The sequence below is a fragment of the Galleria mellonella genome, unplaced genomic scaffold (genome assembly GCF_026898425.1).
Source record: "Galleria mellonella isolate WM207_F2 unplaced genomic scaffold, CSIRO_AGI_GalMel_v1 utg117, whole genome shotgun sequence".
NCBI lineage: Eukaryota > Metazoa > Arthropoda > Insecta > Lepidoptera > Pyralidae > Galleria > Galleria mellonella.
The window spans coordinates 3,015,118-3,034,833 of NW_026441980.1; the positions used below are offsets into that span (position 1 = coordinate 3,015,118).

The following is a 19,716-nucleotide window of genomic DNA, read 5'->3' on the forward strand; positions in this document are numbered from 1 at the left end:
GTACTATAATAAAATTCATACACATTCGAAATAATATATAATAAGGGGGTCGCAAGTTATTTTTACATAATAAGGATGTCGCGTCATGGAAAAGATTGAAAAACACTGGGTTCGGTTAATATTGCAAATGAAAAAAAAAAATAAGTTTCCGATACTATCTTAATAGCTGGACGTACAGTAATAGTATAAAAGGTTGTATTTTTTTGTTTTTTGTTTTCATGGTTTTTTTTTTTTTTTGGTGGTTTGTTTCTAGTTTCACAGCGAGAACACTACTTTAAAAGTATATTAACGATTTCAATTTTACCCTGTAGATAAAATGTTTAAAGTTTGTATAAATTTTCATCAATAACTAAATATAAGTACTTATAATATAAATATTTTTCATTCATAATTTTACAATAACTATCAATGTAACAATCGTGTACGGTCAAGAACGTAAATGTAAGTAACGTGTACACGTAACGCGCTCCGAAAAACAGTCGAGTATACGAATGAGGTGCGCGGTGCGAGCGCGTGACGTCACCTAACGACATCACCTCGGTCACGTGCGGGCGAGCGTGGCCTAGAGGCCGGTCCGTCTCTGACCCGATCGTACATACCAATACCAATAATTCGTTCTAATTATACAGCCAATTTATAGGGGCAAAATTCGATTTTCAAATTGGAGAATTCATTAAATGTTTTCACATTGCGTAGCTCCGTGCCTTATTTTGACGCCGCCGCGCTGAAGCAAGTGTCACATGACTCGCCGGCCGGTCGAGTCGAGGTGCTCGCTTCAGTCAGACAGAATACTTCAGATCGGGCGCGAAGCTCTCGCGTTATCAACGTTATTACTGTTAAGCGTTCCGTCCTACATGCAGTTAAATACGATAAGAATTTATAATCGCTGTGTAAGGTTGACAGAAATGGATTGCCAGGACATAACCTAAGTTTATTACCTAGTGTTGTATTCGCTGATGGAAATTGTCAATTGATTGTTTCTATGATATTTTTTTATTAATTGTGACAGTGTTGATACAGTGATATTGTTTATTTGTTTGTGTTTTTTTTTTGTTGACTTAAAGTGAATATGGAAACCCGGCACTACTGGGAGGAGAACGGACATTCCGTCAAATATGATAAGTGAGTGTTAACTGCCAAGTACATACTCGTGCCTACCTACATATTATTTTACGCATTATCAAAACAAAATAGATACGTAAAGTGTAGATACGTTATATAAAACAACAACTTTACATTTTTCACTGCTGTTACTCGTATTATGAGGGTATCCATTGACCCGTATTATTGTTAGATCTTAATTTAACATTCTAATTTCTTATTAATACCTACTTGGCCCTGCAAATAGCCAAATGACTGATTTATTGAACTTATTGTTTGTAAAGAAAAGAGAACCTATCGACTTGAATAAAGTTTAAAATAGATTTATACCTACCTAGTTACTTAGACGTATTTAAGAGCGGGGCCGTGTAGGCCGTGCCCACCCTAGAATTGTCTCGTGCCCACTACAGAATGCAAATGAGAGCATTCAACTATGCACAAAGTACATATTTGAGAACATATATATATAAGCCTTGACCTTGAAGGGCTCAGGCCCCCTGGAAAATATTCTTAAATACCTACGCCAATGCTTGGTGATCTACTCATTTTATTGATTTATATATTTCTTTGAAGATTTCCCAGAAAACTGGAGGTTATGTAACTTTTATTTAGATTCTATGTAGAGTTGCTTATCTAGATACGACAGTGTTGATCAAGAAGGTTATAGGTCATACGTACGAAAAATTTCGTACCGGAAAAATATCCCAAGAGGTAGGTAAATATGTAATCTCTTATTTACTAACCGATTTAATTAAATCGAATTTTTCTATCAATAAAAAAAATTAAATAGGGCACTAAAATAATAAAAGTAATGCACTCGTGCCTATTTGAATCTCACTTGACAAGAAAAGACTGGTATGAATTTGGTTAAAGATTATTACTGTAAAAAAAATTGTAGTGTAATCAATACAAGCAATAAGAAGAATTCTGATTTGTTCAATTTAAAAAATACAAAGTTAAGAAAGCTAATTATATTATCCTTAACTTGCCCATCGATTCACTCGCATTGATCTTCCATTTCTGTGGAAATTTACTCAGGTAGGTCTAGTCTATCTAGTGTACACTATGTGTCTACTTAGATATTGCTCAAATATTGCTCAGATATTGCTCATAGCATAGCTTTCTGTTAGTATCAGAATTTTTAGAATCGACTGACTAATTTCTGTAAATAACCTCCTGCATACGAACAAACAAATTATAATATTAATATCTGTTTTACCTACTTTCATTCTTCTTACTAGCATTTGTTAGTTTAATACGAGTTCTTGTAGGTATTTGAACAATAATAGGTAGATATCTACAATCTGAACTTCAAAAGCAGACGATGCCTATAGCGATAGGAAAAATACAGGACGGTCTTTTGTTCGGGCGGTCGCTATACCGATTAAACCAGTAGTAGTAATGAAAATAAATAAAAACGCGCCAGATGAAGGACAAAACTGTTTTTTATATTTGTTTTGCAAGTTAATTCCTTAACTGGATTTCATTATAACATACTTTTTCAGACATATACAACTCTAGATATCATTAGAAATGAAAGGAAGTTTTTTGGATAATAAAGAATGTTTTACCTGTAAAATATGTTATGAATATGCGTATTTTACCAAAACAATGACATGCAAAATTTTTGTATTTATAGTAATTTTTTTCAAATATTAAATAAAAAGAATAATATAATAAGTATGTTTATAAAGTGGAAATTTCTTCCAGTCCATTAAGTCCTTAATTGAATAATAACACTTGTCCAAAAGTCAATTGTATAATGTGCCCTTAAATTGTCTAAGTGTCTTTATATTTATAATATTGTCTGAAATATTATTAAAAATTCGTATATACATATTATATTTTTCTTTTTATAAATCGTAGTCCTAGGAATTCTATTTAATAGCAACCTATTTGGATTTCTTTTATTTGAATGATAATTCTCTTCGGCAGTAATAAAGCTGTTTAAATATTTATTTTCGACTAAAATATTACAAACTGTAATGTTTTGGTGTCTGCTTTGCCATAACCACATGAATGATCGATGGACAACCGAAATAGGTAATGGTGTAATAAATGGGTGTGAGATCTCAACTGTCTGCATTGCGATAAGTACCAATTGTCTAGTTTACACAAGTTTACAACATTTACATTTACATTCAAACATTTACACAAGTTTAATAATTGTTCATGAGAGTATGATTTATAGTGGATGGCCCCAAGACTGATTCAGGTGAAAGGGTGACTTATACTGTTATTATAAAATTCTGTAACTGTCAGTTTAGTTTATGACGTTGGAGCACGAGTACTATAGATTTCGGTCCCAGACTTCTGAGTACTTATTTTTGAATCCTCAGCATCGATACTAAGAGACTTACTGTGTCTTTCAATCCATTGCAAAATGATTTTAGTTAGTGACTCTAGTACCTATGAAGCCAGAGCTTCCTCTTGTTTAAAATAAGTTAAAGGCTGATGCACTCCATGAGATAGTTTTAATGAAAAGTTCTTAATATTTCTGGTTATGCTAATTTCTATCGCTGTAGTAATATATACATTTCAATCAAAAATTGTATTTTATTTATCCAGCGTAGTTTAAGTTTTTGAGAAGATGACTACTTTGGGTTGGTGCTTTCAAGTGTGTCGAAGCCATCGGCAATTATCCCTCCTTAACACCAGATTATTACTATTATATAACTGATATTCCAACTGATATTAACGTTTGTCAAAGGTCGCTCTAACATCTAGTGTAATAATACAGGTGTGCACTGTGCCTCTTTTAAAATAAACGAGATTGATTATCTGCTAGGAACTCGCTACTAATGATTTATTTTTGTTTTTGTCAAAATCGATCTTTCTTAGTATTTATCGCAATTGTAATATCGGGTTTAACAATCCGCATGCACTTAAAAACTTATTTACTTAATAAACTTATATTAAAGAAAACAAAACTTGAATTCATGTTAATATAGGTTTATTTGTAATTCTAATTAACCCCGTTACCACTAAATGCCTAAGTTAGGCTTGGATACTACATGTGCCATTAATATTCTATGGCTTGGAGCTAAATCGACATCACGTTTCACTATTAATATACTGCAACAACTGTTTGGCATATTAATTGTGATAAACCGGATAATCGGATTAAAGTCCGGATATAGATGAGCAGACACGTCTCTTATACACGACTACGGGAATTTTAATGATGAAATTGATTACAATGACTGCTAAAATTAATTAGTAGAAGTGACATACAACATATTTAAAGACTACGTAATGTCTTATATAGAGCATATGGTGATTATGTCTTATATATTAATTAAAAAAAAGTTGCAACCGTCAAAAGAACATTTGCTGACTATTTGAGAAATGGTATACCTGCATAAAAGAACTGTCACCGTCAAATGTTACAGGCTCCATGGAAAAAGAAAATTGAAGGTGAAAGTTGCATACATAAACATGACATATTTGAACTCAATCGATTACCATATTTGTCAGCTGCTTAAAAAATAGGTTATCAATTTTAAACTATGTAGAAAAAACGAATAAATACATACGTACGAATAAATTACTTGAGTTAAATAAAATAAAAACTTAGCAGTTTTATTATGATGCTTTGCATATGAAAAAAGAAAAAAAAATAGTACCAATCTATTCAAACGAATGAATGAATCATTCACAGATATAACATTACAATAGTTATTTCATGCCAATTATTTGCATTGCCTTTATTTCATATAAACAAAGTTTTAAATTTAGAACAAAGTTAATTAACCTACACGTGTACGCTTTTCATGAGCTTGCATATAGAAAGAAGGCCACACATTAACAATACAATGACGTTCAGACAACATTCTTGATGTAAAATACGTCACGGACTTGCAGACAGATTGTTTGCTCCTGTAGATCAGTTTATAATATTTGTCATCGTGATCGCCCATGAACAAAGATGTTTTTTTTTTCTCAGGCCTTGGACGTAATACAATATTTTTTATAGTTTTTGTCACTTAGATATATAGTTTTTGATGGGCCTAAAAGAAATAGATATCTTTACCCTAGAATTTTAAGATACAGGAAACTGTATTGTTACTCCGAGGGAATTTAAATCTTGAATAAAAATACCCAAAAACTGGTTCACTAATTCATTATTATAGTAGTCAAATCTTAACCGGGGCACTCTTAAATACCACAGACTACCATACTGTTATCTATAATATATCTAGAGTAAGCAACATGTTCTTTAATAATTTATCTAATCAGTCATTCACATAAAAACTAAGTTATGATTATAACTTTTTTGATAGTTAAGTATATCGTATAACAATGCGTATATAATCTAGAGGTGACTTATTTTGAATCTACTTTAATAAGCGTATGCAGTTATTGAAGTTGATTAAAAATAAGTCACTAATTATTGTGTGTTTGTCATGCAAATCATTACCGTAAAAAAAATTCATGGTTACTACAATTGATTTGCTGATTAGGATAAAAAAGTTAACTTTCATAAAGAACTATAGTTAGTATCTTTATAGTACAGTATTAATTTATATTTTGTTAAACATGAACATTTGTGTTTTCAACTAAAAGATCAGTCTTTAAATATTTATCTTTTAATTAGCAAGGTGATTTATTTGGTAAATTATTTTATCAATTGGTAAATTGATAAAATTAATTGTAACTTTTAATGTTAACAATTAAATTGGTAAACAGGTATGTTTACCAGTTAAATTGTCTTATTAATTAATATTGAAGTCTTACAACATCCAGAAAATAAAAGGCATATTTTGTACCGCAAATTATAAAACGACTTTCCTGTCATGAAATGGACTATTTTTAACAATTTATGGCCAGTACCATTAGGAATAATGCAACGATATCCCATATATCTAAATTTGCTCAAGTATTTAGAAGTTATAGTATAAAGAAACACCTACATTACCTACATGGATCCTGGAAACATAATCCTTCTTTGAGCAATCAGGTAAAAAGTGAAATTGAAAAAAGTACAAATGATTACATTACATAGAAGATTAGATTATGCCAAAAATGTGTTTTATTATGAGAGAAAACAGTGGTTTTGGTCGGCAGTACATTACTTCGCTATATCCATAGTAAGTTTCGAAAACTTGCTTAATGGAGATACATCTGTCGTATATGAAACTTATGTGTTAAGTTTCAAGTTTGTAGGTTATGTGGTTCTAGAGATTTCGTAGTTAGTAAAGGGCTGACAGACAAGGTACATCAGTTTGAAATACGGAAGTATTAGATATTAATGGGTCTGGACAACTTTCCCCAAGGTATAAGGGGTGAGATTTTACAAATATTGACGTGAAAGTTTGTAAGGACGTTCAGTTTATTATTCAATCATGCTTCAATGGTTGAATGGACTTCAATGAAATTTGGCACGCGTGTAGAATATATATATATATATATATATATATATATATATATATATATATATATATATATATATATATATATATATATATATATATATAAAACTTTTATTATCTTTGTCCAAATTAAAGAAGAATTTAAGAAGGATTTTTGGACAGTTTCAAGTCGAAGTTGTGTGATCAATTTTAGTAATAAATATGTGACGTGGAAATAGATAAATCTTTACCTAAATGCTAAATAATGATAACATGCATATATTATATTTACTTATCGTTATTATTGTAGAAGAATTAATATTTAAATCATTATACTGACAAAGTTTAGTTAACTATATAATTAGATGCGCCCTCTTGTTTTCCGTTTGATATGAGTTCCACTTGTTTCCGAATAACCACTTGTTATTAAACTTCATGAAATATAAAAATAGGTGACTCCAACATAATTACGTGAAATGAACTCGGCTACAAAAGAAAACTAGGTAGGTACTTAGGTACCCACGTAATGGAGAGTTTTTAAAAGAATCGTGCAGGTTTGTTTACTTGCCGCAAGAAAATTGCCTGTTATTATAAATACGGTGGCAAATAAATAAACTCGCAAACTCTAAAAGTGAATTATAAGTACAAAATGATTTGTGGGGAAAGCGTGACAAAAATAGCACTTCGGTAACACAACACGTGATGTACGCGCAGAGGGGCGAGGGGCAGCCGCCTGCACGCGCCGCGTCTCGTTCACCACACGCCGCGGAAAACGTGACCGAGCGTGCGCACACACTCGCAGCAATAATCACTGGCTCACACACACGCGCGCGCGGCTGTCCGGCTCACGTTTGTATCGCCTGACACTTTGTGGCCTATACCCGACTGTATTGAATTTTTGTTGAAGATTTTTTTTTATTATTTTATTTAGATAGTATTAGTGTAGTGAATACTAATATGGTTATAAAATTTGGGGGGAAAGGGATTGTTAGTAATGGGGTCAAATAGCCCTATTACAAGCAATATATCCTGTCAGGTCAACCTCCACGTTGTTCCTCCTGGAAACCATCGTGACTAATTCTAGTTTAATTCGTCAGGATGAGCTAACTGACCTACTTTCATCTTCATCTGTCATCCCTCACTGGTACCCCGCCAGTGTATACCAATAGCGCAGACGGGGTTACCATACCATTATCACCCATTAAAAAAATGGTTATAAAGTTTATGTTACGTAACTTTTACTTTAACAGCTCCTTACGAGTAGTAGAGTACCAGTAGTGGGACTACTGGACTCAACTCTCTTCTCTTTTTTTTAATGGATGATAAAGGAATGGTTACCTCGCCTGCGCTTTCGGTACACACTAGCAGTGAGAAATGATAGATGGTGAAGCAGGTCTTTTGGCCTATCGTGACGAATTCAGCAATAAATCAATCAGGATGGTTTCTAGGGAGAACCGTGTGGAGGTCGACCTAATAAGGTTTTTTTTGATGGGTGAAAATGGTATGGTAACCCCGCCTGCGCTAACGGGATGCACTGACGAAGCACCAGTAAAGAGTGATTGATGAAAATGAAAACAGGCCAGTTAGCCCATCATGATGAATTCTTCAGGAATGAACCATGATAGTTTCCAGGGGGAACCGCGAGGAGGTCGACCTGGTTGGGTATATTGCTAGCAATGGGATTCTAAATCTCTATTACTAACAATCCCTTTCCCCCCAGTTACGATAGTTTCCATGGGGGAAACCGCGTGGAGGTCGACCTGATATACAATATAAATATATACAATATAGGGTATATTGCTCGCGATTGGGACTAAGCATTGAGCTGTAAATAAATAAATAAGTCTATAAAATCGATAAATAGAAAGGTCAAAGGTGCATGTGACGTTTATTAATAGCATATCTAAATCGAAGTTAGCACTTAGATCGTGTGCACTGTGTTTACACAGTCACGTTTCAATTTCCAATATAATTAACATAACTGGCACATAAAATAAACGACTTAATTCCGTAGCCGTTAAGGCTAATTTTAGAACGAATGAAATACAGGCACCACATTCCTCGTCATACCTTACCTATGCAAAACTATCGACTTACACACACCAGTGTAGAATTACAGAGAACAGACTAAATAATAAACTAAGTACCTTTTATATTTGTCTATGGTGTAGATTTATATAGGGTAGTTAATAATTAAGTGGCACGTGTAAACGTGCATGCGTAAGGTCATCGTAATAGATTTTTTTTTAATAGATGATAATGGTATGGTAACCCCGCCTGCGCTAACGGTATACGCTGGCGGGGCACCAGTGAGGGGTGATAGGTGAGGATGAAGCAGGTCAGTTAGCCTATCGTGATGGATTCACTTGGAATATGAACACGTTTCCAGGCGGAACAGGTGGAGAATTTTTTTATGGTTGATGATAGAATGGTAACCCCACCTGCGCTATCGGTATACGCTGACGGGGCATTAGTGAGGGATGATAGGTGAGAATGAAAAAGCAAGCCCATCGTGATGAATACACTTGGAATGCAGCACAATGGTTACCAGGAAGGACCACGTGGAGGTCGACCTAACAAGATATATTGTTAGCAATCCCCCCACAGTAGTAGATTTGATTTAAGAATTAAGTACTTATAAATTTGATCATTGCCTCTATTCTTTTTTTTTATACAACTTAATCGTCCCCTATAGACATGAGCAGTACCATGGACATAAAAGAGTATACTGTTGTACCCATGATACGCCCCATGCGTTGCCATTCCTGAGGACTCAGGTGTTATTCCTCTGTACCCAGTAAATTCACGCCATATCCCACCCTTCAAACCGAAACACAGCCATCACTTGTAAAATTAAAAGTTTGAGTTAAAAAAATAGAATTACAGAGTTGAAATCATAGATTATTATTATATACTGTGTAGACGATAAGTTCATGCAGTAACGCCGTCACTGTATCAACATGCTCGAGCTATAAAGCGACTTATTTACACATAGTCGGGTGTCACTGACCTAGCCACGCAAGGCCAGAGAGTCAATTGAATTACCTACTCATTAGCACATGAGATCAAGATCGACATAAATACAGGAGGGGGGGGAAGGATTGTTAGCAATGGAGTTTGACAGCCCCATTGCTAGCAATATACCTTATTAGGTCGACCTCCACGTGGTTCCCCCTGGAAACCATTGTGAACAATTCTTGTTGAATTCGTCACGATGGGCTAACTGACCTGCTTCATCCTCACCTATCTTTCTTCACTGGCACCCCGCCGGTGTATACCGATAGCGCAGGTGGGGTTTCCATTCCATTATCCATCCATTTAAAAAAAAATAGAGGAAGGAGGGGAGAGGGATATATATATATATATATATATATATATATATATATATATATATATATATATATATATATATATATATATATATATATATATATATATATATATTGCACTAAAACATACTAATTACTTACTAAAACTATTGTGACTAATACTTGTTGCATTTGTCACGATGGGCTAACTGACATGCTTTCATGCTCACCTATCATCTCTCACTGGTACCCCGCCAGTGTATACCGATAGCGCAGGCGAGGTTGCCATTTCATTACATCCATTGAAAAAAAATGAAGGGAGGATGGGAAATACGAGTAATTAAGTCTATCCTATTTTATATCATTTCATCATCATCCATCACCCATTAAAACTCGATACATATACACGGCGCACTCAGTTGGTGAGCGTACGGCTGACTATCTAGTTACTCGAGTTATTAACGAACTACCCACTGATGTACGAGATAACATTACTATTAGCAACATCAAATGTAAATTAAAACGATACTTCTTGCATGATTTTAATACAATTTTAATACAATTTAATTTGCTAATTACCATCAGGTGAGCCGCATGCTCGTTTGCCCCCTGTGTTGTAAAAAAAAATTTATTTAGTATTATATATTCTGAATGTTAATGTAACATAATTTCTGCAACTTTGTATTTTTATTGATAATATATATATAAGTTAAAAATAGCACATATTGTCTTTTACGTATGTTGGTCCACGTAATGGGAACGCACGTGAAAATATCTTTATAATTGCTAGTACGGAATAACAATTAGATAGGTTATGTATTACATATTATTGGAATTATGAATAATGTATTGTTATTGCAATGTGGAATAACAGAAAATATGTTTTGCAAGACTTTTGTAAGCAGAACCCGAATAACTAGATGTATGTAATTCGTTTTTATGCCACTCAATAACATACAAACATGTGGCATATAAACGTTCTCTTCATTTGATACTGAACTTTGTTATCTTAGACTAAGAATTCAAAATGCTGTAAGCTTACTCATGATATCCTTTTTATTTTGAATTCAGTAAGCAAGTGTCGAAAATAAAACTCATAAGTGCCTACCTACTAGATTTTTATCTATGTTTTATGTATGATAATAGAATGGTAACCCTGCTTGCACCATCGACGTACGTTGATGGGGCACCAGTAAAGGATAGATAAGGACGAAAACAGGTCATGGTCACAAAACGATGGGCTAACATCGTGACGAATTCGTCAAGAAACAATAATATTTTTTCTTCAATTTATTCACTCTAGTTTATTGGTACACAAGTGTTTTCCATAGGCATTTTTTCTATATGGTTGAAAATGTATTGGCAGGGGGAAAGGGATTGTTAGTAATGAGATATACACGCGATTCCCCCTGGAAACCATAGTGTTTTTTTAATGGGTGATAATGGAATGGTAGCCCTACTTGTGCTATCGGTATACACCGGCGGGGCACCAGTGAAGGATGATAGGTGAGGATGAAGCAGATCAGTTAGCCCATCGTGACGAATTCAACAAGAATTGTTCACGATGGTTTCAAGGGTAAACTACGTGGAGGTCGACCTAATAGGGACATATTGCTAGCAATGAGGCTGTCAAACTCCATTGCTAACAATCCCTTTCCCCAACCATAGTGGTTAATTCTTGTTTAATTGATCACTATGGGCCAACTGACTTGTCTTCATCCTCACCTGTCACCCTTCACTGGTATCCTGCCAGCGAATGCGTATACAGATAGCGCAGGCAGGGTTACTATTCCATCTTTACTCATAATAAAAAAAAAATGTATTGTTAACCCCACCTGTACTATCGGTCTACACTGGCGGGGTACCAATGAGGGATGATAAGCGAAGATGGCAGGTCATTAGGCACGCATATTTAAAAATCAGTATAAAAAAAAAAGAAAAGAAAATCGGTCTGCCATTTTTGAAACTGATTTGTCTCTGTTTATTATGTAATCACAAGAAATTGTCAGATCTAAACAAATTTCAAGGAAATTTTATAAATATTTAAATAAATAGGTACCTAACTATCTAAGTTTACGGGTGTATTTTATCAGAGTCTGTTGAGCAAATCGCGAGATACCATTTGACTTGAACTTGACCTCTCCATTCAACGTAGGTATTGTTAAGGTAATGTTTTTTTAACACAACTCAGAATAGCAAACAAGCTGACGGGCCACCTGATGGAAAGTGGTAATCGTCGCCTATAGATATGAACATTACCATGCACATAACAGAGTAGGTATACTGTGTCGCCCATGATACCCTTCATCCGGGGGATCGTCCATCACCCATTAAAAAACTCAATACAATCTGGGAGGGGGGTTAATAGTAATGGGGTCTAGCTGCCTTATTGGAGGGGGGGATTGCTAGTTATATGGACTACGAGTCCTGTTGCTAGCAATATAGAGTATATTCTTATATACTCTGTATTGCTAGCAATAGGACTTGTAGTAAGAAAGTCGACCTCCACATGGTTCTCCCTGGAAACCATTGTGTTGAATTGGCTAACTGCCTGACGTACAACGATACTGAGTTGCTACGCTTGGCAGACGGATTGGTAACCGCAGTTAAACTTTTACAGATGTTTTAAGAAGGACACTGCTGCCCATCCCTCCACCATAATCTCCTTAGATACCTCTTACGACACCCACGGGAACGGAAAGGAAAGCAAGGTGGTTGATTCTATGCCGGGACCGCACGGCGATATACAATATACATATAAGCAATTATATCATATTTTCTAACATTCTAATGTATAATATATATATGTATAATAGTGATTAAGTTCTAGTGATAATTAAATCGTTAAATTTTATTTTTATATAATCATTTCTAATTATTCGATAACAAATATATGCATGTGGAAACTGTCAACAATACCAGTGATAAGAGCATGAACTAAAGGGACTTTAGTCCTCACACGTCATCGCGGCTTCCACCGTGCGTGACTAACATACAAACACAATATATATATATATATATATATATATATATATATATATATATATATATATATATATATATATATATATATATATATATATATATATTTTTTTTTTTTTTGTACCATGATTGATAAAAGATGAGAGGCAGTATACAGCCCTCAAGAATGGTAACGCATGAGGGGTACTATGAATATCACAGCGAGGGGGAAAGGGATTGTTAGTAATGGAGATTGAGAATCCTATTGCTAGCAATATACCCAACCAGGTCGACCTCCTCGCGGTTCTCCCTGGAAACTGTCATGGTTAATTCCTGATGAATTCATCATGATGGGCTAACTGGCCTGTTTTCATTCTCATCTATCACCCTTCACTGGTGTTCCGCCAGCGTATCCCGTTAGCGCAGGCGGGTTTACCATATCATTTTCACCCATCAAAAAAACACCCACTTACCTGATTTCATCCTCATCAATCTTTTCTGACTGGGACACAGCATACATGGGCGTATTTAGGGTTGGGAGAGGGGCGGGCAATCTGCGCCGACCTTTTTTTCCATGGATGATAAAGGAATAGTAAGCCCGCCTGCGTTAACGGTTGCGCTGACCTTAGAATTGACACAAGCCACCGAGGATGCATGCGAAGCTTCAAAGACATATCTAAAAGTACATATATGCCTTTTTAAGGGCCAGGCCCCCTTTTAAAATAATTATAAACAATGTCACCGTTTGCGAAAGGCGAAGTTACTATAGCATTATCATCCATTAAAATACCCATTCCCGAGTATGACGGATGAACCAGCCATGAATGCGTTACTAGGTAGCAATAGCGACCTATCTGAACTATCATTATACAAACTCAGGATATTTCCACAATCGATATCACAGTGATCTGCTACGCCTATAGTACCTATCACTGTTATTTTTTATTGCCAATTTTAATGCAATTATCATGCCAAAATATATGTTGCTTTGCGATTATGACACTTATACTATTCTTCCTACGGTTGTTATTACGCTGAGAGATCGATATAATTATCTTGTACAGGCCACGTCACGGACAGGCCTCAGTTTGCGCAACCTCGTTGGGTGCAACGTGATCGACTCGACAGTACCCCCGGCACGTGTCGCTCCACACCACATATAAAACGTTCGATAATAAACTTGTTATAATTAAATTTAGCCATTGATTTTCATAGGATAGAATAAAAATAAGCTTTATTTAAATAGATATGTTTATACGTTATTTAATAATTGCCACTTTTTATGATTCTGTCGCGAGTTCGGAATGTTGTTATGCAACTTAGATTTTTTTTATGCAACTTAGAATGTCAAACAAGCCACCTGATGGAAAGCCGTCGCGTCGCCTATAGACATGAGCAATACCATGAATATAACAGAGTATACCGTTTCGCCTATAATACCCCCATGCGTTGCTATTACTGAGGATTTAGGTATTATTCCTCTGTACCCTCTAAATTCACTGCCATATCCCACCCATCAAGTAGAAACATACTCGTAGCAATGAAAACACAATTGCTTCACGGTATCAACACGAATTGGACAGAGGTGACCAAGCAAGCGACTTTTGTACAAAGTCTCTGGTAAACTTGATGTCACCTGAACGTCCGTAATAAATTCAACAGTTTAAAATAAACGTTCATGATTTTTATTTCAATTAACATAAGTTTGGTATTTTAATTAACATAAACTTTACTTAATAATAATGAATAACTAGGTAGAAGTAGAAAGACATTGGTGCGGCATAAAGCATTGTGCTTATCTTGAAGGAGACTTCTGGATGATATATATATATATATATATATATATATATATATATATATATATATATATATATATATATATATATATATATATATAGGCCTACATGAAAAAGTCATAGGAAAAACATTACAAATATGTATTTTTATTTTATCTATGGTACATTTAATTTTACGTAGTACTGACGGAAGTGTTATTGTCTATGCTAGTATATAAATACATATTTAGGATCCGATTTAGTTATTTTTCCGCTTCAGACAAAAATAAATGTTTACCGCTCTTAATTACGAATAACCATATTATTTCTCAACGACGTAATTCTGCGTCGACGTTCTGAACATTTGCCCGGCTAACGCCCTCCCCTAGATTAGGCCCTGTTTTAGAAGACTGAACAATGCACACAAATACGAAGGCGGTACAGACAATATAGTCATTACAATTATAGTTGTCTAAGTGAGGTAAAATATTTTAGTACTGTAAATAAACTCGCTCTCCTCATAACAGAAATATATACAACTGATTCCACATATTCATATGTCGCTCCAAGACATGCCGAAGCGGCACGTGACTGTCAGCACACGTGTACCGTGACGTCACACATTCACAACATTGCAACACTCTTATTTATTTAAAAAAGACAGTAACGATAAAGCATTGATATTGTAAAAGTTGTCTTAAGTGTTTGTGTATAAGAATCTTTTTCGTTCAACGACAATGTGACAGTTTGAATCTTTATGACTAAGTAGTTATACGAGAGCATAAACAGGAGGATAACGTGATAACTGCCAAAAACATTTTGTGCGATAAGAGAATGGATAGGTAATTAACAATAAGTTTTTCGCTGATGTTTTGATTTGTTTACGGCTTTACCGTAGAAAAATAGATATAGGTAACTAACGCAAATTAAATAATGATACCTGGTTATATAATTTATACTTCACGAAAACATCTTGGCAATAAACGATATTGATTTTTTTTTAATTTATTTAGTTTTTATTGAATAATTAAGATTGTGTTCCACAAAAAAAATGTGGTGAAAGAAGTTGTTTTGATTTAAAAACTTAACTACTAAATCGATTTTGATTTAATTTCTTTGGGACCATATTTTTTCAGAAAAAAAAAGAATTTTCCAAATCGGTTAACAACTGACAGAGTTAAGAGTCATAAAACAAAATAAAATCGATTTGACAACCTCCTGCTTTTTCAAGTCGGTTGAAACAGTATACTCTGTTATGTCCATGGTACTGCTCATGTCTATAGGCGACGGTTACCACTTTCTATCAGGTGGGCCGTCAGCTTGTTTGCCATTCAAAGTTGTATAAAAAAAATTCTGTAAAACAATTGGCTAGTCATCATGAGTGATTTTTTTCTACCTCTACTGATATTATTTAGCGTATAACTAAGTACCTTATCATACCATATCATATCATCCATATATTATGTCCACTGCTGAATATAGGCCTATCATAGGGGACTATCGGGGTTCCAGTAGTTGCCACGCTTAACGGGCGGGTTGGCAACCGCGATCAAGCTTTGGTGATGTTTAAAGAGGGACCCTCCTGAGCAGTCACCTGCGAGCTATGCGAATTTGTCACAGAGAAACAGTAAATTTAATTATAAGTTACGTCCGTAAATACCCCAATAAATTTTGTCATTTATAACTTTTTATTACTAAATCTTTGTTTAATACCATATCTAGATGAATTCTATTTATTGAATATTACCTATTTCCTTACTATTGGCAAGAATAATGACAATTACAATACAATAGTAAAAAATGATTCGCAATTTCAACTTTATATTCAAGAAGTAAATAACGTTGTAATATAATACAGGTAGTTATCCTGAGATTCATAACTAATATTCCTAATAAAGTGATTAGGGATTGTGGAATGTAACAAGATATTTTCTTTATAAGTAAGAATATTTGTGCGGTGAGTTGGCTAGTTTCCAGAAGATCCAGCGTGGAGATCGACTTAATAATCTCATCCTCCCCTCGGCCTGTTTATTATCTATTCAACATTATATGTACATGTACTAGCTGACCCGGCAAACGTTTTCCCTCGTACTGAGTCGATTCTTTCTTATCAAGATAAAAATTATACTAAAATAGGAACAAATATCCCTCACTGGTGCCCCGCCAGCATATACCGTTAGCACAGATGAGGTAACCATTCCATTATTATCTATTAAAATACACATAGGGGAGGTATTGTTGGTAATGAAGTCTATCAGGCTCATTGTTCTTAGTATACCTTATCAGGTCGACTTCCATGCGGACCTCCTTGGAAACCATCTTGGATAATTCTTGCTGAATTCATCATGATAATCTAGCTAACTACCTTTCATCTTCAATTACCATCCTTCACTGGTGCCCTGTCAGCGTATACCGATAGCGCAGGCGATTACTATACCATTATTACGCATTAAAAGAAGAATAATAATACAGATTTGCAAAATTTCATTAAATTTAGTTGAGCGGTTAAGGAGATTAGCGTGAACTTACATCATGACACAAGATTTTTATATAAAACTAGCGACCCGCCCCGGCTTCGCATGGGTGCACATTATATCACATCACATTAGAAACCTCTAAAATTATCAGTGTTTCTTGACTATATTATGAATGTATTATACATATAAACCTTCCTCTTGAATCACTCGATCTATTAAAAAAAACCGTATCAAAATCCATTGGGTAGCTTTAAAGATCTAAGCATATATATGGACAGACAGACGGGAAGTGGCTTTGTTTTATACTGTGTAGTGATAAAGATAACTTGATATTATAAGAGGTTACCAATCTTCATCGGGTTGACGGCACTCTTATACAGTAAAAGCTCTTTATTCGCGGGGTATACGTTCCGTAAATATACCGCGAACACAGAAACCGTGAATATGGAAAACTAAACTATTTATACAGCGTCAATAGCATTTGACAACAAACTTTATGCGTAGTTGTAATAAGGTCCGTTATACTTTTTTATTAGTGCATTTGCCGACGCCTTTACAAAGGATACCAAATCCTTTTTATTAATATGTACCGATTAGATCCGCGAATACAGAAAAATATTTAGCCGCGAATATAGGAATTGGGTCGCAATTTTATAATCCGCGAATAGTGAAAACGCGAGTAAAGGAAGCGTGAATAAAAAGCATTAACTGTATAGGAAAAATCAAGAGTAATGTAAAAGCCTATCTTGCCCGTATAATTCCATTACCTCTGTGTCACTATAATATCATTGATAGTACTGCGTCGTCTCGTGGCCAGTCACGTGTTCAACCTAGAATTGTTTAATTTAATACTTAGCTCACTGACTGTAGGCACATGTCATACGATACGTATTGTATCGCCTTACGCTGCCACGTCATCGTGTGCATATATGCGCTTAGTGATCTTTGCGTTTGCGTCGTCCCGTACCAGTACGTGATTTATTTAAAAATCGATATTTTAATATTCTTTAAATATTTAGGTTCTGTTACCATCTTCTGTACCTTGGGTATCACGTTTAAAAGCAGTTACTTCATTTTGCCGCTCTGGACATTTATACTGGACTATACTATACTATCTGGACGTTCGTTATAAATTCTATCATAAAAATCCTCCAAAGGAACGATATTTTAACATTTTTGATAATTTTAAACGGTATTTATTTATTTATTCATTAGTACAAATATGTGTATATGGCGGACTTAATGCTAAAAGCATTCTCTTCCAGTCAACCATAGGGAAGTGTCAGATACGGTATGTAGGTATAATGTAATTTTAACATGAAATTTGTGTTTCGTTCGGCTCTGAAATTTCGAAAAAGATTTCATGGTAGGAGCTCTGACTTCCCCTTCATCTTGTACCTATACCGCAAGTGCATATTAAAAGTGGAAATGAGGTGTTCATACAATTTTAATCGTTAAACCAGAATAGACTGCCATAGCTTATTCGATAATTAAATATGTCAACATCATTACGTACTTAGCAAACAAAATACTTATACATACTCAGAACTCAACTAGTATATTTGCTCAAGATAATATACTTAGGTATATTAGCGTTTATATCAAAGCGTACCGAAATGCGACTCGTCGCAATTATCCGTTAATTTTCAAAAATTGATTAATTTTCAATAGTTCTGAATTATTTAAAACCTGCTCTCATTGTAAACTAAAATTTGCGTACTGTCAGTAAAGGGTCTTTCTGTACCTACGTCGAATGATTTATGGGGTAGGCAGAAAGAGGTAAAAATCTATTAAAGGTTGTCTGGAAGAAATTGCTTTTAGCGATAAGGGTCGCCTATTGTTTTCTCGCTGTGATTATTTCTTGTAATTGTTTATATTTATAATAAGTTTACTATTGTAATCTTTTGGAGGAAACAATAAAGAGTATCTATCTATCTTAGTTCTATTTACTGTACTCGTAGATATGACATTATTAATTTTTATATATATATATATATATATATATATATATATATATATATATATATATATATATATATATATATATATATATATATATATATATATATATATATATATATATATATATATATATATATATACATATACATATACGCTGATTTCAAAGACTCTTGACTCCTCGTCCAGATAATTTATGCCATGATTATTCACAGGTTAATTATTTTCGTATCTAAAAGTACCATCAAAAACAACCAACCATCAAAAACAAGTATTTTTGCTCCGCCAAGAAAACAGTGACTTCAATCGTCACAAAATTAATATAGCACCATAACGGGAGTAAACTCTGTCAGAATTCAGAAAAGAATAATTAAAACAGATTCAGAATTTGTCGACGTGATCGTGTAAGGGTCACAAAAATAGCAACAAAATAAGAACCTCCTTTTTCTATATACCATTTGAAAAAGTAAAAATAAATTATCTATGATACAAACTTATAAAATTTAAAGCTATTTCTGTTGCCATATTTTATGAGCGAATTATGCACAAAAATATATTGGGAAACCCAGTTTGTCAGCGTTGTTGATCTAGTTCTATATTTACATTATATGTTACATTATAACAATTTTATTCATAAAAACACCTCATTTTATCATAGTATCGTTTATATTTCCAATACACGTGAGAACTATATATAATATATATATATATATATATATATATATATATATATATATATATATATATATATATATATATATATATATTATCTTGTTTATACGTT

The 19,716-nt window shown here is 34.1% G+C and overlaps 1 protein-coding gene across 2 annotated transcripts in view; it reads left to right on the plus strand.

The window, feature by feature from the left end:
• Positions 1–594: 594 nt before the first annotated feature.
• The window catches only part of LOC113511643 (transcription factor cwo), a 32,610-nt gene continuing 13,488 nt past the window's right edge, over positions 595–19,716 (plus strand). Inside the window, exon 1 of one of the 2 annotated variants that reach the window (XM_026895318.3) lies at positions 595–1,122. In XM_026895318.3, coding sequence (XP_026751119.2) covers positions 1,070–1,122 — 53 coding nt within the window. In that variant the 5' untranslated portion in view covers positions 595–1,069. The remainder of the gene's footprint in view (positions 1,123–19,716) is intronic. The other variant, XM_026895320.3, reaches the window with a different exon arrangement.